This window comes from Coturnix japonica, chromosome 20 (genome assembly GCF_054131305.1).
Source record: "Coturnix japonica strain WE chromosome 20, WE-NBRP24, whole genome shotgun sequence".
Classification (NCBI taxonomy): Eukaryota; Metazoa; Chordata; class Aves; order Galliformes; family Phasianidae; genus Coturnix; species Coturnix japonica.
In genome coordinates this window covers 8,327,153-8,346,940 of record NC_140682.1, presented here as the reverse complement: position 1 = coordinate 8,346,940, position 19,788 = coordinate 8,327,153, and the positions used below count along the sequence as shown (strand labels likewise).

At 44.8% G+C, this 19,788-nt stretch overlaps 2 protein-coding genes across 4 annotated transcripts; both read right to left on the bottom strand.

The window, feature by feature from the left end:
• Positions 1 to 270: 270 nt before the first annotated feature.
• On the bottom strand, positions 271 to 4,297 carry LOC146757561 (obscurin-like). 2 transcript variants are annotated; one of them, XM_085520745.1, is made up of 4 exons: positions 4,206 to 4,297; positions 3,310 to 3,576; positions 1,098 to 1,179; positions 271 to 501 (listed from the first exon to the last, which is right to left on the bottom strand). In XM_085520745.1, the coding sequence occupies exons 1-3, from the start codon at positions 4,282 to 4,284 to the stop codon at positions 1,133 to 1,135; spliced, it is 393 nt and encodes a 130-aa protein (XP_085376871.1). In that variant the 5' UTR covers positions 4,285 to 4,297; the 3' UTR covers positions 271 to 501; positions 1,098 to 1,132. The 2 variants fall into 2 exon arrangements, with proteins under 2 accessions (XP_085376871.1, XP_085376870.1); XM_085520744.1 differs by lacking the exon at positions 1,098 to 1,179.
• Positions 4,206 to 7,505, bottom strand: LOC146757560 (obscurin-like). 2 transcript variants are annotated; one of them, XM_085520732.1, is made up of 4 exons: positions 7,267 to 7,505; positions 6,017 to 6,283; positions 5,104 to 5,373; positions 4,206 to 4,469 (listed from the first exon to the last, which is right to left on the bottom strand). In XM_085520732.1, the coding sequence occupies exons 1-4, from the start codon at positions 7,433 to 7,435 to the stop codon at positions 4,375 to 4,377; spliced, it is 801 nt and encodes a 266-aa protein (XP_085376858.1). In that variant the 5' UTR covers positions 7,436 to 7,505; the 3' UTR covers positions 4,206 to 4,374. The 2 variants fall into 2 exon arrangements, with proteins under 2 accessions (XP_085376858.1, XP_085376859.1); XM_085520733.1 differs by having other exon boundaries at positions 7,274 to 7,361.
• Positions 7,506 to 19,788: the final 12,283 nt, after the last annotated feature.

The following is a 19,788-nucleotide window of genomic DNA, read 5'->3' as shown; positions in this document are numbered from 1 at the left end:
CTTATGACATCACCAACGGCCAACAGCCTGGTCCACCATGACCCCCCACAAGGCGGGGAGCCAAGACCACGTGGTCACATCTGATTCCAACACGGCACCACAACATTCCAGGACTCAGTGTGGGCTTGGAATTCTATCCTGGTGTGGCAGCGCAATGGGAGGTGTTAGGGCACAGCTGAAGAGCTGACAGACAACGGACGTTTCCAAAGGAGGGTGCCAGATTAACTCTCAGCATTCTCTTGCGGGGCTCTTAGGAATGCTTCAAACCCATTTTCACTGCCTAGCTCATTTCTAGAAAGTCCAGTTGAGAAATGCTCACTTTGTCTGGGGAACGCCTCTATGCATCATGAATGAAAAAAAAAATAAAATGGGCACGCGACCCTATGAAACTTACCTCTCTGCTCTTGCTGTCAGCCAGACACCTCAGATGAGCATGACGTGTCCCTGCTCCTGAATGAAGATTCACCCAAGTCTGTGTTCCTCTCTGCTCCATCTCTGGGTCTAAAAGAAACACAGACAGAGATGATTACAAGATCCTTTGTGCAGATGAAAGCACAGAGTGCACACGAATTCTCTTTAGCAAGAACTACTACTTGAGAATGCATAGAATCCACACATAAATTTACTTTCTCTTTAACCCTTTTTCCTTTGTACATGATTCTACTATTTATACCCTCAATTAATGATTCATACTGCACATGATGTTATGATGTAGAATATTGACAGCAACAGCACAAAACTATGACAGAATCCACAGACAGTTTTTTGAGAGGTAGTATGAAAGATGAACAGAAAGGAAATAGATTCATTAAAATAACCTTGTTAATCCTCTCCCCGTCAAAAAAGGAAGACTTCTGGGCACTGTTACCAGCAGCTCCTAGAACACCTTGCACCACAAACTGCGGCACATACATTTTCTTCCCACAGGTCCCTCACCTCCCTCATTAGTGTCAGATTGACTCCGGTTAAAATACATGGATCAGAACAGCCATTCAGTTCTGCTTAGGCAGGATCCCACCGCCGGGATGTCTCCCAGTCCCATTCCCTGCTTTTCCCAGCACCAGTTGGGGAAAGGAACAGCAACTGACATCACCTACCCAGACTTCTGCAGGGCCTTCCATTTGGTCTCACATCACAGCGAGAAGCAGGAGAGCTCTCGTGGTACAAGAGAGTGGTGGGCTGGAGAAATAAAGGCTGCCTCTAAGATGGTGCTTCAAACAACATGTGGAACTGGACATGAGACATGAAAGACAGGGCTACATGCCCCAAAAGGGGGGAAGTTCCAGTTGCTGCAAGCCATCGAGGTAACCAATAGAGGGGCCCTGACTACAGCCTGGGCGGGGAAAGGGACAATAGAGTATACTGGGCTGTGTGGATTAGGTGGCCTGGCACATCTCAACCACAGAAATATAAAGCCTTGGTGGACACTGGCGCACAATGCACCCTAATGCCCTCAAGTCACCAAGGGACACAACCAATATAGATCCATGGAGTGACTGGGGGTTCCCAAGAATTGACTATGTTGGAGGCCGAAATAAGCCTCAATGGTAAAAACTGGCAAAAACACCCTACTGTGACTGGTCCAGAGGCTCCATGTATTTTGGGTATTGATGACCTTAGGATGAGATATTTTAAGGATCCCAAGGGCTATCGATGGGCCTTTGGGATAGCTGCTGTTAACACAAACTGTGTTAAGCAGCTGTCAGCTTTACCTGGTCTGTCAGATGATCCTTCTGCTGTGGGGTTGCTCCAGGTAAAAGACCAAGTGGTACCAATTGCCACCAAAGTGGTACAAGACAGCAGTTCCGCACCAATAGGGACTCATTGCTCCTCATTCACAAGCTAATTCGCCAATTAGAGAATCAGGGATTGATTAGCAAAACTCACTCGCCTTTTAACAGCCCCATATGGCCAGTGCGTAAAGCCAATGGAGAATGGAGGCTGACGCTGGATTACCGTGGCCTGAATGAATTCACACCTCCATTGAGTGCTGCTGTACCAGACATGATAGAACTCCAGTATGAACTGGAGTCAAAAGAAGCAAGGTGGTTTGCCATCATTGACAATGCTAATGCCTACTTTTCCATCCCATTGGCTGCAAAATGTAGGTCACAGTTTGCTTTTACCTGGAGAGCTGTTCAGTATACCTGGAACTGTTTACCTCAAGGGTGGAAGCACAGCCCAACCATTTCCATTGGTTGATCCAAGCTGTCTTGGAACAGGGTAATGCTCCCGAACACTTGCAGTATATTGATGATATTGTCGTGTGGGGCCATACAGCAGCAGAGATATTCAAGAAAAGAAAACAGATAATCCAAATTCTTTTGCAAGCTGGTTTTCCCATTAAGCGCAGCAAGGTGAAGGGGCCTGCCCAGGAAATCCAGTTTTTAGGTGTAAAACGGCAAGATGGGCATCGACACATCCCAGCAGATGTGACTGACAAAATCACTGCTATGTCTCCGCCCACCAACAAGACAGAGACCCAATCTTTTCTGGGAGTAGTGGGCTTTTGGAGAATGCATGTCCCAAACTACAGCCACATAGTGAGCCCCCTCTATCAGGTAACGTGGAAGAAGAATAATTTCTCATGGGGTCCTAAGCAGCAGGAGGCTTTTGAGCAGATAAAACAAGAGATAGCCCATGCCGTGGCCTTGGGGCCAGTACGGACGGGACAGGATGTGAAAAACATAATCTACACTGCTGCTGGAGAAAAAGGTCCCACTTGGAGTTTGTGGCAAAGAGCTTCAGGAGAGACCCAAGGCCGACCCCTGGGATTTTGGAGTCGAGCATATAAAGGGTCTGAGGAGCGCTATGCTTAAACTGAGAAGGAGATCTTAGCCGTGTATGAGGGGGTTCGGGCTGCTTCTGAAGTAGCTGGGACTGAGGTTCAGCTCCTTCTAGCACCTCGCTTGCCTGTGGCCCCCCTGTCACGAACACAGGTAAATTTTTGTTTAAACCGTGACAACTACCCAGAATGCTGCATCAGGGAATTTTTGCCTAGAACTTTAGAGAACTATTTTTAACTCAGAAAGGTCAGAGATAGAAAGTTCACACTGATTTCTGGGTCACCAGCCTCACCGTACATCAGCATTTTTGGTTTTTAAATGATACATAAAGTTCTCAATAGCACTGCTCTAGTTGGTAGTTCTTTCCCTTTCCATGCAGCTCGCTCTGTGCATGGCTTGTGAACCGCTATTCAGGCCAGACAGCTGCAGCCCCAAAGACCTGCCATAAATGTACAAATTCTACCAGGATAATGTCTTGGGAGTGGAGAAACAGGATGTGCAGTCATATGGCTCTCACACACACCTTGTACAACCAGCTTGGCTCTGGACTGGGCATCACCAATGTCACAGGTGTACACGTCACTGTCACTTTTCTCCAGATTTCTTATGCTCAGCTGCAGGTCTCGTCCTTTCTGTGCCCTCTTGTATTTCCTGCCAGGCCTGAGCTCAGCAATGCCTTTCCTCCATATGACGGTGTATGAGCATTTCTCGCACTGAAATGAAAAAATTGTAGTTCCACTTTCTTCAGTTTTCAGATCTGAAAGTTCCTTGATAAAGTAATTAGGTTTTTCTGGAAGGAAAAGAGGGGGATGAGGGTGTGGGACAAAGGGATTTGTTACCCCAACAAGTCTCAAGCATACAGAGGTGTCCTGAATCTCCTTTGCCCTCACTTCTAGAACATCACATAGAGATGCAAAGAATCTAAGAAGTCCACAGAGTCCACCCATTTACATAGGCTTGATCATTCCAGAAGATATCTGGGAAGTTTAATACCATTATACATGCGCTGGTAGGATCTCATCTGATCAACTGCATATAGTTTAGATTACACATATTCAATATAGACTAATTCAGATTGCCATATTTTCTTGGCTCACTAACACCCAAGATCATAGAATCATAGAATGATCACAGAATCATAGAATGGCCTGGGTTGAAAAGGACCTCAAAGATCATCTAGTTTCAAAGCCCCTGCCAAGGGGTCACCAACCACCAGACCAGGCTGCCCAGATCCACATCACACTGGAGAATCATTCAGTTTCCAGATTATTTTAAGGAAAAGACTTTAATCCATCATATTTTCTGAAAACTAAGAACTGATCCCGCTCAAGGAAACAGAAGAGAAAAACATCACCCACAGGCTGCAGATATTTACCTCGACTTCTCTACATGCCATCCCCAGTGTGCTTTTCAACTCACCTTGCAGTAACCCTGGCTTTTGTTTCAGAGTCCTCTGTCTCACAGGTGTACTCCCTGCTGTCCTTGGCAGTAGAATCATGGATGATCAGAATGGCCCCAGTTCCCTCCTGCTGCAAGTCGTACTTCTGGCTTTTTCTGATTGCTTTGCCATCCTTGTACCAACTGATGTTCACATCTGTTTCGACAGCTCACAGCTTAGGCTGATGTCCTGCCCTGCTGCTGCTGTCGTATCCTCCAGCTGTTTTGTAACCTCAGTAGCTTTTTCTGGAAGAAAACATGCTTTTTAAGTAACACACACACGGTAGGATGCCTCTCTCAAAATACACGCATCTACATGCTGGAGATAAGTTAGAGAGGCACTTGCAACAGAGGCCATCCTACAGCCAGCAGTAATCTGCAAAGTACAGACAATAGAATTCAAGGCACCATTTATTCTCTCTTAAATCTACCCCATTGAGGATGATGAACCATGACTGAAAACTGCCTCTTTCTTCTCTCCACTCATCACACTGGGAGCCTCGGATGATGCTCTCAGATGCACATGTTCTAGATAGGAATTTGTTGTACAGCTAGATGATGTGAAGGCCATCCCTTCAGCTTATACTTAGAGGATATTTGCTCCCACAGTTCCCTCAACAGATCATTCCTGATTTACTGGTAATGGAACAAGCTGTAGTGAGATGCCCATTTCCAACACTACCCCAGTGCTTTGGGTAGTTCTCACATTTGTGTCAAATGGTTCCTCCTTTTACTTATTTTTAAGAGAAATTCTCAGTGCTTCAAGGTTCAAGTAGAAGGTTGCTATTCACTTTAACCATATTATGAGTTAGCTCTCATGACAATCTTATCAGAAGACAGTTGAAGGAATCAGACCCCAGAATCTCTCCCATCTCATTACCTTTCACAGACTGAGAGGCTTTGGAGGTTAGACCACGGGCAGTAAAAATGACTTCCCCAGCGTCAGTAGGAGTCACACTTTTGATAAGGAGAGTATATTTCCAACCCACGTTAGAAGCTTTAAATCGCCCACCGCTTTCCACTCTGCTTCCATTCAGTGTCCAGTTGAACTCATCAATGCTTTCATGGGACAGAATGCATTCAAAAGTACAATCTTCTCCCTCCTGGATTTCAGTGTTTTTCAGCCGTTTGCTAATGCCAATATTCAGCTCTGGAAGATAAGAGATAGGTTAGTATGAGGTTTAGATGGAGAAAAGGCATTTGTGACTGACGTGAGTAGCAGGACTGGTGTTTTAACTCAGGATTTGCAGAACATGGCTGCGTTCCTCACTGATGTATTCTCTAAGACATTCTCCACTCAGAATTACCAGAAAGCTATAAAAAAAAGAGACGTGAATCTCTTGGCTTTGCTCTGGAAGAACTACAAGGAGAACAGCTCAGTCCATGGAGCACAATGAAGATTCAATGAGCTACAGAGGGAAAAACCTAACAGAGAGGACAACTCTAGGAAGCTGGGTGAGAAAAAGGGTTTTGCCTATGACAAGAAATTAACTGTTTCTATTAGCTCTTTTGTTACCATCCTACCCCTACTGGTGTTCAAACCATTTCTCCATTTTAGGGATGTTTAGAAAGGAAACATTTCCAGGACATTCTTGACATGTTTGGTGATTTTCATGGCAAACGGAGATACATTTACATCAAAAGCAATGGGAATTTTCCAGACATCACTGCGCTAAATTGCAGTAATACACTTCTATTGTAGAAACTATTAAGGCTCGTGGGGGAATAGGTGTAAGACATAGTGACCACACTGAATGTGCTTTCAGCACTCCTTTACTTTCCACAGTACTTACCCTGAACGCTGACCTTTGACTTGGCAACATCAGTGCCAATATCACAGGTATAGAAACCTGCATCTGACTTCTCGAGGTCATGGAGAAGGAGACATAGGGTCTTCCCAGACTGTACCAGCTCATACTTGTTGCCAGAAGTGAGCACATCACCGTCCTTTTTCCTCACTGGTTTGACCTTCTCTTTAGAGACTTCGCATTCCAATTTAATCACACCCCGCTCCTCACCAAAAACATCATCCAAGGACTTCATGAAGACAGCAGGCTTCTCTGCAATTAAACAGGCAAAACAGAACAACGTGATACAGAAGTTGACACATTTCCAGTTGCTTTCAGCTTTTTAAGGAGAGATCAATAAATCTTTACCAGTACTGACAACACCAATATAGAAACTAAAGCGGTTTCATGTCTCTTGATAGAATGCGCTTTAAGGAATTCTGAACTAATCAGTAGGAGAATACAGGGAACAGGAGGGACAGCCTGCATTGCTGTGGGTGGGACTGATATCATATGAAGTTATTGGGATGCAGCTCTTCTAAAGCTGGAGAGCTGGCATTGCCCTCACATGGAGCAGAGCTCATACAGCAGGCCACAGGATTAAGAGGATAAGCTGCTGAACACTTTTGATTTTCCTCTTTTATTGACTCCTTTTATCTATCTTCTATTTCACACATCAGATGTTTATACTGGGGAAAAAACATCCACCAAATGCAAAGGAAAGGAGAAAGAGGAAATCCTTCAAACACTGAGCGCATAGAATAAAAGAGCTTAATTGCTGGGGAGAGCAGATTAGAATCACAGTATCCTTAGAATTGGAAGAGACCCTTAAAGGCCATCTAGCCCAGCTCCCCTGCAATAAACAGGGACATTCACAGCTAGATCAGGTTGTTCACAGCCTGGTCATTAGTCATTACACAGGGAAAACACACACTGAATGATCTCTCCCTGCAGTCATAAATCCTTGGGGCAACAGCATTGACACTGCATGTTACTGAAGCAGTAAAATAAATTGCTCTTGTAACTCTCCTTGTGTTAAGTAAAACGATGATAAAAAGCAATGGAATGCTTTGGCAGGACACCAAAACCATCCTCCTTCGTTGATATCTGCTGCAATGGAACCTTCCACTGGAAGAAAGCCCCTGATGACTTGTCACCCCAGAGAGGTGAGCTTTAGAAGCAGGACTGCTGCACAACAGAATGAACTGGAGCTCCTTAGCATCTCTTGCATCCAGGAGGGCTGTGATCAGACCCACCTCTCACCTTCAGGCGCGCGCCTTCTGACACCTTGTCTGACTTCACTGTCACTGTGCCAGCATCCTCAGGCTTAACCTGCTTCATTGTCAGTGTGCAGCAATTGCCAGCGTTCTTGATTTCATTGTAATTGTTGGTGTAAAGGAGGTTGCCATTCAGGAACCATTCCATGTCCTCGTCATCATGGGACAGCTCGCAGGAGAAGACAGCAGAGCTCTCTTCTTCAATTTACACATCCTGCAGGTGCTTCGTTACTTCTACATTGCGGGCTGTGGGGAAACAAGGTGAACTGTTACCACTGTTACTATAAAGCATACTGGGATGTGGTACAATGGTTAGACTAGATGATCTTTGTGTAATCTTCTCAGTGAAGATTATACATTTATAAAGTTAGCAGGAGAGAACGGCATAAATCAACCTCAAGAAGAGAAATCTGAGGTGAAATAGGACATGGAAGAGGCCACCCTCCCTGCTCATACCTTCAGCTGTCAGCGTGGTCTCAGTCTCTGCAATTCCTGCCTTGCACTTGTACAGACCAGCATCATCGGGCTTCAGCTTCAGAATCTTGAGCTCTGCTGAATGCTTATCCCTCTTGATCTTGTACATCTCAGAGGGCTCGATGGGTGTGTGGCCCTTGAACCATTTCACAACCTTTGGAGAAGGCCTGAAGTCACAGGACAGGATGACAGAATGACGTTCCAAAGCTGTCTTGTCCTCCAACTTCCTGGTGATTTCTATATGGTAATCTGCAAAGCAGGGGTGGAAGAGAAGAAAGGATGAGGACAATTGGAAGAAGAGGAAAGTCTCTTGCGTCTATTCCATTCCAATTAATGTCATGTTCACAATGGTTTTTTGAACCACTCCAAAGATAAAACAAATGATTGTCTATAGGGAATGCCATTGACTACATTTCTATAAAGTAATACTGTATATTATCTACGAAATGCAAGGTCCAGCTCTTGTTCTGTGCTTATTAAATTGCTCCCATTTGTTGAGGCTTTTATTCAGATAAGAGTGAGTTGAAAATATAACAAGTACTTTAGGATGTGAATGGAGACTCTTACACTGGGGACAACAGCAGATAAAGCAAAAGCTTGCAAGTTTCTTTCAGATGAAATCAATGACAAACTGCATCAAATTTAGGTGCTACCAAACTTAAACTTGTCTAGTTCAGAAATACAATTAATTTCACCTGATTTTACTTCGTTGCTATAGCCAAGGACAAAACCTCAGCTCTGTAGATCTGAATAGTAAGCACATCACAACTATTCAAACAGATCTTTTACTGAGATGCAGCTGTCTCATTTAGTGTCCAACGACTTTGAACTGGAAATGGAGCAGACCCTCCAGACACACACACAATATTTCAAAGACCCCAGTGAAGGAAGGCTGTACGTTAATTAATTCTTCATCTTCATGATGTAAACCAAGCCTGGATATGTTACCTCTGACAAGCAGATTGGCTGTGGATTTTGATTTGCCAATTGAGAACTGAATGGTGCTTGTCATATCAGTGGTGGTTTTCGGTATGGTCAGCTGGTGGATGGTGCCTTCTTGCTGCATAATCAAGTTTCTGCCAGCCCGTTAGACTTCCCCACGTAGATACCACTTGGGAGGTTTCAGAGAAGGAATGGATATCTCGCATTCAAATTTGGCTTCTTCAGGCTCAGTCACATCCTCATCACACAGCTCCTTTACTAGATTAATGGATTGCTCTTTAAGAAGGATGGAACAAGAGAAAGCAGAGATTTAGAAGGAATGTAAAAAACCCTTACATTATCACCCTACTTACTCACGTCAGCATTACTGCACATGAACACTACACCTATCAGCTCAGAATGCCTTGAAACATCATTAAAAAATAATAGAAAGAAAAGAATGTTGTTAAGAAGTCAGACAATAAGATTGACAACCTGAAAAGAGCCCAGATCTTCTGATTCCCAGTCCAACATCTAAATCAAACCATGACCTTCCCATCCCAATATCAAACTCCTCGCATTACGAAATGGAAAAGAGGTTCAATGAAACACGGACATTGATAATTACTTTGGTTAAATACAGCAACTTAGCTCTGAACAACAAGTTTTCACCTAGTAAAGGTCTCTGTAGCTCAAATGTAATGACTCTACTTAGGAGAAATTCATTTTCCAGGAAGTTCTTGCCCTTATAATGGTAACAGTGGCAAAGCTGGGGACTGAACTCTTGAGTGGTGTGCTAACTCAAATGTCTCCTTTTTCTTTATCACACTTAACATCATATATATACCCTAATATTGTATATATTAAAAAAAAAACCAAAAACCCTGTGTTCTTTTCAAACAGCAAGAGAAAATGAAGAAAAAGTCAAGCTATGTTTTTTATCCCTCAACGTTCAAACACAAATCTGAAGTCTAAACGTAGAAAATCAACCTCCTAAGAAAATAATCTGTTTTACTTAGCAAAAGTAAATTCCAAAAGAGAAGCTGGATATTTTGTGGGCAGAAAGGTAGGTAGGTAGGAGTTTTTATTTCTGTGAAAGGTCCTGGTAGTGTTTAACTTCCTTGACATTAAAGCAAAGGATGTTAGCTGGTTTAGAACATAAGATAATTTAATCAAAATCATCGTCAGAAGCATAATTACCTTTAACTGTAAGATGGGCACGAGATTCTGCCTTTTCTGCTACAGATTTTATTTCTGCTGCATCCTTGACTTGGACACGTGTGTAAGTCAGCGAGTAGGTCTTTCCTGAAGCAGAGAACCACAGAGTCACTAAGGCTGGAAAGAACCACTAAGGTCATCTAGTCCAACTGCCAGCTCATCCCTACCAAACTGTGCTCTTGAGAGCAAACCCACAACTACACTTGGCTTCCTTGAGCAAACAGCTCTGAGGCACATGGCCAGGCTGAGCATCATCCATCTGGTTTTACAGCATCACTGCCTGTTCTCTCATGTCAATGAAACCACCCATTCCCCCACGTCCACATCCCCACCAAAGTGTAATCTAAACATGGCTTCTACAAGGACTGACCAAATGTGGCGGTCGTCACCTTCAAAGTACCTGATACAGAAGGATCACACTCACTGTCAGACAAAACCTCTTTGGAGAGGTGAACTGACTGCCCTGTTCACCCCCACTTTGGAAAGAACTGCACTAACTTCCTACCTGCTCCTGGCAGTGTGGGATGGTGAGATAGCATCACACTTCCCACACTAAGCATCCCACCATGTCACTTGTTCCACCCTAACCTCAGTCCCAAAACAAAAGGGGAACTCGCTTCTGAACTTTCTTCACTTCATTTCAGATGTCCTTTCTGCTTGATCTCAACCCACCCCCCACTCAGGAGAAAGATCCCCCTCTTACACCCTACCATCTTGCCGCATTCTGATGTTGTCATCAGCCTTCAGCTTGTTGTCATCTTTGTACCACTGGCTCTGAACCTCATCGTGTGAAATCTCACAGACAAAAGATGCACTCCCATATTCATTCACTTCCACATCTTCCAGTGGTTTAACAATCTTGATATCTCCAGCTGTGAAACACTAGAGATATATTTGTCAGGGTATTTCCAGAACTGAGTGCAGCATCTTTTCCTTACACATATTTGCTTGGAAAATAAGTAGGATTATGTTTTATTCTAAACCATCATCCATTCCTGAGTCATTTCTCTCTTCAACACAGTCAATGCATTATTGCCCTTGAACTTAAAGATAGACTTACTAGCTACAATGGAGCTCCCTGCAAACAGTTTTCATGGAAACCAGAATCTCATTTATTCTAAAACCTTTCAAGCAAAATTAAGGGTAGAAAAACAATAGAACTGACTGAATCTTTAAGGTCATTTAGTTCCAGTCCCCCTGCTATAGGCAGGGACACCTCCCTCCACACCAACTCTTCTCCTCAGGGTCAAGGCTTCTCTCAAATCATTCTCCTCTAAGCCTGTGCCTGTGCTTGGGATTGCCCTGACCCAGGTGCAGGGCCTTATACTTGGCCACACTCAAGTTCATGAGGCTGCCAAGGGCCCACCTCTCCAGCCTGTCCAGGTCCCTCTGGGTAGCATCCCTTCCCTCTAGCACATCAACAGCACCGCTCAGCTTGGTGTCATCTGCAAACTTGCTGAGGCTGCATTTGATTCCACTGTCCATGTTGCCTACAAAAATGTTAAATAACACTGGTCCCAACACCACCCTCCACCTGGACACTGAGCTATTGACTGCAGCTCTCTGAGTGTGACCATCCAGACAGTTCCCTATCTTGCAACTGGTCCATCCATCAAAACCATTATTCTCCAGTTTGGTGACGAGGATGTCATGCAGGACGGGATCAAATGCTCTGCATAAGTCCAAGTAGATGATGTCAGTTGCTCTCCCATTATCCACTGATGCTGTTACTCCATCATGAAAGGCCACCAAGTTTGTCAGGCATGGCTTGACCTTGAGGAAGCCATATTGGTTACCACCATCAACTCATCTTTATTTTCCAAACTATGCCAAGGAGAACTAGACTCATCTTTTGTTTCACAGCTGTAGCTCCCTTGGTCTTTCAGGGTCACATTTTTGACCATGAGCTTGAGGTGCGTTTCCTGGGAGATGATGGTTGTCCTCTGGTCCTGCTTCACCTCTGTTTGATCTTTCTTCCATACGACAGCTCCGCTTGCAGCTGACACCTCACACACCAGCTCCAGGTCTTCAGAAGGACTGACTGATATTTCTGGAGTTGTTTTGGGCTTGTTGACAAAATTAATGGCTTCATCTGAAGAAAAAAAGAGAAAGTGGTTTACATCCTGACTCAGGCTTATTCAGCACAGCATTAAGATACAGTTAGAACTGATTGTAATGTCTCTGCTCATTACATTTGGGTGATCGAGTTTCACCTCTGGAGGTACTCACATACAAACGTGTGCTTGATTCTCCTGTGTAAGGAAAGAGTAAGTTCTATGCAGACAGTTCTTATTTCTTTTAATCAATTCCGTATTCTGCACATGTTCTTCTGAAGCTAAAATGAAGGCAGCTAAGTAACATGTTAGCAATACATGAACAAACCTATTCAACACCTTGTCTCTAAGCTAACAAGCAGCGTTTGATGAGCACATCAGTATTTCATGCCCTTCATTCCATCCAGACAGAACCTGCCTGAGGAGCAAGCTGATGGCTGTCAGCTACAGGCAGACCTAGCTTAGTATTGCATTTCTTAGAGCAACAACTGTTGATTTCATTCACTGAATATACCAAGGCCAATTGCTATGCCAGGAACATTTATGGCATCAGTGAACAAATAATGCCTTAAAAATTATAATAGACAGGAGCCATCTATTCTTTTAAAACTAGGTGACCAAAGAAGATCAGTCCCTCGAGAGTCAAGCTGTTAAGAAGTAATAGCACCAACCAATATCACATAGATAGATTACTGCCCTGCCCTAAGACCATCTTGTGACCATTTGGTGCTCCTAATTAAGCCCTCTTGATGGCATTTTGTCTGAGCCATGTGACATTTTGTGATAGGAGTTACTGCTAGTGTTCCCTTAACCCTACACCAAAGCAGGAGGTATCCATTCTCAGGGAATCATGCAGGCTTCCTCTGTATTTGATGCTCAGAGACAGCCCCAGAACTTTTTAAATCTTAGCTTAGCTCTCATCCAATAATGTTCATCAAACAGTGCAACTTGTCCTTTGGGGATGCCTTTGTTCTGCATCAACCAGTTCCAACGGAGTCTTCTTGGCTTGTTTTAGATCAGTTTTTCAAACAGATAAAGCCAGGGTCTTTGAATTACAAAGTGAAATTGCAGAATGCATGATTCTCAACCAAACAGAATGGGAGGTGGGATGCAGGGTGAATACCTGAGCCAACACCACCTGCAAGCAATCCTTCAATATCTTAGGAATCTCTAGCCATCCCAAATCCAGTGTTGTGCTTGATCTATCATCTCTGCTGAGTTTTTAGCTAAGCTGATGGTGAGCATCATGGTGGTGATGGGTGAGCAGTCAGACTAGAGGGTCTTAATCAACCTTAAGGATCCTGTGATCAGAGGAACGTGAATGTGGTGTTAAAGGTCACAAGCGCTGCACTGCAGCATGAGCATACACAGCGAAAGGCTTTCAGTAGAGCTTCAGTTCATATCTGAGGACTGGGTTATGGAAAATAGGCTCAAGATAGAAACCAGAAAACAGATCTTAACGCCAGGTTCTGTGAATGCAGCCAGCTAATTTCACAGATATTGAATTTCAATGACAATTTCTTGTGTTATTTTACCCTCCAGCTCCACCCTGAACAGGAACATGTCAGTGACAAGCATTACTCCTCCAGGCTTGACCTGACAGTGCTTTACTTGTACTATGAGCTAATGCCAGGAAGAGCAGGAAAAGAGTTTCATCCACGTGCCTTCTCCTTCCTTAGTAAAACCAGTGTGAAACTGCAGCCACGTCAGGCTGAAGGAGACGTCTCAGATGTCCTGCCTGGATGCAGGAGGTCACGTGTCAGAGGATGTCTGGCACGTCAAGTCTCATGGCAGTGCAGTGCATGACAAACTGCAACAACACTTTCCTGTGGGCTCCTTTGGGCACGAGGCCCAGCGGGTGACACACCTCTGGCTGCAGCTCTTCAGAGCCTCCCAGCAGCCACGTGATGCCCATGGGAGAGACACAGCTGACCCGCACAGCAGATGATTTACCAGCTAGCTCTGATTTACAGCAAGAGAAGATACAAGTGGCGATGCTGAATGGTGAAATACTGCGAGTGTGTGGCATGGGTATAAGATTGGTGAGCCTGAGGATGTTCAAAGTCAGGATGGACAGGGCTCAGAGCACCTGATGGAGCTGCGGTGCCCCTGTTCATTGCGGGGGGAGTCCAACTAGCTGACCCTTAAGGGTCTCTTCCCTATCTATGAGATACACGAAAGCTGATTCTGCAGTAACCAAGCTACCAACAGCAGTTGTTTGTCTTACAGCTTGCCAGCACAGATTTTAAAATAACAGCATTGATTACTCATTTGATAGTCACATTACAATGCAAAGCACATGGAAACGTCCATCAGCTAATTCAATTAATTCTGGGGGCAGACCTGCCAGTATGAAATATTATGCTAACATGACTGAGAGAAGAAAAGCAAAATTAAGACTAGCTGACAAGCCTTGGCAGGAAGTTCTGCTCTCCATCGATTTAGTCCCATTATTCAATTCTGTTGAGAGCTGTCTCCATGCCTCTCTGGAGTTTGTTCTTTGAGAAGAAGCAATTAAGTAAGCTCTCCAATGCCAAAGTGCATACACTACTCTAGGGCTTTGTTGTTTCTCCATGGACCAATAAGGGTGACAAGCCAGCAGAAGATGATGAAGAGCCTCATGCATACTCAGTGTCAAAAAAAAAAAAGGCAATTGTTGCTGGGAAGAAGGTGCATTTGCATTTGTGTCATCTGCAGAGGGTACTGCAGAAATGGAAAGTCTTCCACTGGAGCAAACAAAGGGCTCTCATTTATTGCAATCAAGGCCCAGCGTGTGGATCTCAGAGATCAGACCTACACCCTGCAGCAAAACAGAGACCTGCGTGGGAAAGTTCAGTTTCTCTCTACATCTGTGTAAGAAAAAGTCCACCATGGAATGACAGCTAAGTAAACATCCCTGTGACTCTTCACAGGTCTCTTCTACATTTGGGATCACTGCTACAAAAAGAGCTGTTTACATCATCTCTCGTGGCCACCCTGAGAGAAGAGCAGGAAGGCTGGGATGCTCTTTTTCCTATCTTTCCCTTGATTTCCTCTATATCTTAGGGACGAATCACAGGACAGAACACAGAAATCAAATGGCTCTACAAAGCAGATTGGCCAGTTCAAGTCAAAACAGCCACTGAAAACACCCCAGATGCTGTCTGACAACAGCTGGACTGTCGGGGAGTCAGGTGAATGCAGTCTGCTGGCCCTGGGCAGGAAGAGGACAGCCCAGACTGTCACATACCTTTCACTGAAAGCTGATAGAGCATTTTATCCCCCTCACAGATGCACTGACAACTTCCAGCATCATCCATTGAGTCGTTGTGAATTTTCAGGGTGTGTTTCTTCCCCACAATGTGCAGTTCATATTTTTCACTGGCCTTGAGCTCCTTCCCATCCTTCATCCACTCCACAGTAGCACCTGTGTCTGAAAGCTCAGCCTGCAGTTTGGCTTCCTCACGCAGCCGAGCGGAGATCTTTTCTACATCTTTGCTCTTATTGGTAAATCTCACTGCAGCACCTGTCAGGAGCAAAGGCCTCGTTATTTCAATTTATATCAGGCTAACGTGGTCAATGTTTGCTGCAACATCTCTGAAAAAGTATCACCTTCTGTTCCTGCACTCATTACTGTGTCAGTGCTGAGCAATTCAAGATATTTAATTTGGTCTTCTTGCCGGATTTACTAAGTAAAAATCAATCAAATATCTCCTTCTACTGATTAATAATGCTCTAAACATGCTTCTGCAGAGGTTTCTACCCAACGACAAACAAGTCCTCCCATAATGAATGTTTATTTGTAATATTTTGTCATGCAAAGCTGATTGATAGAGATATTATTGGAATGATTGCTCCCCTACTTCTAAACTATTCCAGTGCAATCAGAAAGGCTGTCTGAACCTGGAGCTGAAAGTACTGCTCTATGGTGATGCAGTGGTAAACATGGTGACTGAATGCACTGGCCAATAGCTGTGAACTGCAGACATTCATCAGCTGGCATGAAGCAATCTGGTTCAGATACCAAGCAGCTGGGTAGATTGGCTTACCCTACACTCAGTGCTATCATGTTTAGGTCATTACCAGGACTCACGTCAGTCCATGGGATGCAGTTTCAGGTATTTGGTACAGTCAGTGAATGCCTGCAGCCCCAGTTCTAATCATCAGATCACAGCAACTATGCCTTGACTGTAAGAGGAAAGGAGAAGGATCAAAGCAAATACCTCTCACTCTCATCTTGCTGCTGACATCAACATTGGGCTCTAGTTACAGACTACTGACACAGTCAAGGATTGATTTCATTTAATTTTGGCCATCAGAAAATTTGGTGTCTGGTTTGAGTCAACCATCTAGACTCCGATTATAATCATATGGAGAACAGTGCATTTAGGAGAACTCATCTCATCTTAATAAACCTGAATGAAATCACAGAATCATAGGATCACGGGAGGGCTTGCGTTGGAAGAAACCTTCAAGATCATCGAGTTCTGCTTAGCTGCCCACTAACCAGCTCAGGCTGCCTATCACCCATCCAACCTTGCCTTCAACACCAAGGACAGGCACCCACAGCTTCTCTGGGCAGCCTGAAATGGAAGCAATGAGACACATGTTGAAGATACTCAAATATTCATGACTGTAGAGAGAGACAAATACTCCATACATATTGCCTGCCTGGTCAATGGTATTAAAATGCCAACAACAGACTCATCCAGCTCATTGAAAATGGTGTGAACATGGTGTACAGGATTCTTCCAGCAGCTAGTTAGATCTGCAAAGAGTAAACATAGGAAATCTCAATGCGATACAATTTTCCCTCATAACATAAATAGACACATAGCTGCTTTGGGGTGCACTGTTACCAGCCTGTCAGTTGCTGTTGGTCAGTGCTAGATGCCAAAGCTCCCACTAACACAGCATGAAGCCGAAAGCTAGACGCTGGAATCAGATCTCCTGACCTTACCATCAGAAATTGAGATGTCATATTTTGCTCAGAGGTGCCTGCTTGTAGGAAGGACAGCTTCCAAGCTTTTTCTGCTGCAGGAACCAGCTCGAGCTTCAGAATTTAAACAGCAGTCAGAAATTAAACTGAGCTTTGTCACCTCCATCAAATAGAAGGAGTGGTTGGGTGGTACAGCTTTCCAGATCACTTAGAAACTGTCACAACAATCAGATGCCTACCTTTTCTTTTTGAACTTGTTAATACATAGAGCTTAATAGCATCAGAATGCCCCAAGCACTTCAGATAACACGACAGCTGTAAACCCTTCTTTAAGGATTCCTCTGTTTAACCACTGAGTAACTGTAATTCAGTGGTGCTGGTGGGAGAAGTCCTAATCTTCCCAGATGGTGAATAGAGTTGATGTTCACATGCAGACTGGTGCTGCAGCAGAGCCAGAAACCACTCATTTGGGAAACACAGCACCAAGAAAATCATGTGAATAGCTTCATAAAATCAGGCAGCTTCACCCAAATTTCATGGCAGGTCCATTATTCTTCCTATTTTCAGGAAGAAATGTTTTCCCTTATTCTTGTAGTTTTCTTTTCTTTTCCTTTCCAGCAAGCAGCTTTGTAGCTTACAAATTGTTTTCTAATCACCTCCTGGTGTGGACAAATCACACAGGTTTGACTCCATGTTTTACATAGTTAGCATTTTATATTTGTTCCAGTATGGAACTGTACAGTCATAGAATGGCCTGGGTTGAAAAGGATCTCAAAGATCACAGAATCACACAGAATCACAGAATCGTTCTGCAAAAGAAAACACAAAAGCTACAGGGACTTGGAACTACTTTGTATATCGAGATCAGAAGGAACTGAGAAGTTATCAAGTACAAAGAACTTACTTTTCCAACTGCTGTTCCAGCAGTGACAACAAGCGCAGGCAGCCCGGAGGACATCGCAGACATTGATGATCGACTGGCATGGATCAGCGAGGATGAGTTTGGGCACAGCACAGCTGGCAAGGGATGCTGGGGTGGCTGCAGCAAGACAAGAGCTCCTCCAGCCTGAAGATCTCCATCACCAGAAGAGAAAGGACAGGGTGAAAGTAAGGAAGATGCGCAGACGAGAAGAGCAGAAAGGGAGATGAGGAGGGAACTTGGTGGGGTGGCAATTCTGGGGGAGAAATTGTACTCTGATAATGTTACACTCTGAAATTCAGTGCTGCAATTTGGAGGAAGGAATTATTGGGGTGGGAATCTGGGGGGCTGTTGTAATACCAGAAGAATTTTACAGAGCAGCAGCCATGCATCAAGAGAAGGGCTTCACAGAGCAGCAGGTGTGGAGGGAGAAACAGCATGAGAACCAAGGACACCTCTAGGAAAAGAATGAATGAGTAGCTCGCGGCTTTCAAGGGGGGTCTTTGACCAGGGGTTGTTATTGCGGTAGCTTTCCTCCAATTGGTGTCTGTGGTTTTTAAACGCCCTCGTCTGTCTGCTATAAAAGCATGGCTTTTTGGGCAGTCGATGGACGCAGCCATATTTAACCATACTGATGTCTGGCTGTTTGTCCTAGCACACTGACCTTTTGCCTTCAGGTTTGCCAACTACTGTCTCAGGAATGAGAGTTATTAGGCATTATCCAGGTTATCTTGTGCTTCTACTATGTTAATAGATTGGATGTGAATCCAATGGGGTCTGATGTTACCAATGGTGCTGGAATCTGCGGGAATAATCATTGAATGTATTAGTAATGCTCGGTTATGATGCTATTACCTCTCTTATATCCAACTAATTTGGATTTTTCAAATATGACCACGCATCACTTGAGAGGAAGGCGCACGCTCATAGAACTCAATGGGAGAGTTGATTTCATTTTCCAAGCAGGTGTTCCACTTGGGCTCTGTATCACGCACTGGCCATGCGGATATGGAGTACAACTGGAAGAAATCCCTCAGACCCTGAATGCAGGAGAGAATGTGTGGTGGGTGAGAGAGGAAAGGTGCACTTTGAAGCAGGGGACGCCCTGCTGGCACTGCCTGCCGCATCCACCACCAACACGGTTTGCTCTTTATCCTGCTCCACAGCTGCTGCTCTGTCAAGTCCTTCTCTTGATCCATGGCTGCTGCCATTCTTCTTGGATTACAACAGGGGGCTGGGAGGTTTTTTTGCACAGGGAGGGAACTATTGGTGGGAGGGAGCGGGAGGGGGGGGCAAGAAGTTGATTGGGGGTGGGAGTTTTAGGGGGTGGGATCAGAAAGAATTGTTAGGGTGGGAAATGGTTGGGAATACTGTCATTTCTTGACTGTTTGGTATGTTCAATTATGCCTTGCATTCACTTTGCTATACCTCTGCCTGCGGCCATTTATTCAGTTACAAAGCCCACCTCCCCAGTCTGGGCAGCAGAAAGGGCAGTGTCCCAGATCTGCCACCACCATTGGACCCATCCCTCCCCTCCTCAGTCAGTTCTGCGTGGGAATGGAGGGATGAGAAAGGGGGATGGACGGGAATTCTGGGAGAGCTGAGTGGCTCAGCCTGGAGTGGAGGAGGCTCACTGCCATCCCAGACACAGCCATCAGTCCCCAGGTGCAGAGAGGACTGAGCCAGGCTGCACCCTGCAGCACCCAGCAGCAGGATCCGAGTCTGAGGCCTGCCTAGGTCGTGTGGCTGCGCTGCAGGCTGAGCTATGGAGAAAGCCCCACTTGGAGATTTCTTCGCTCCCTGAATGTTCCCCCCTTTCTCCATCTTGCTCTGCTCCATCCCCAGCCGCAGCCCGGCGTCCCCGACATGTTGCTGTGCTTGCAGAGCTGGACTTGGCCCTTGACCTGTACAGGCCCCTGTCCCCACCTGTCGGATATCCACCTTGCCTTCTCACCCCTCTCTCTAGATCCAGTTCATGCCCCATCTATCTCACCTCC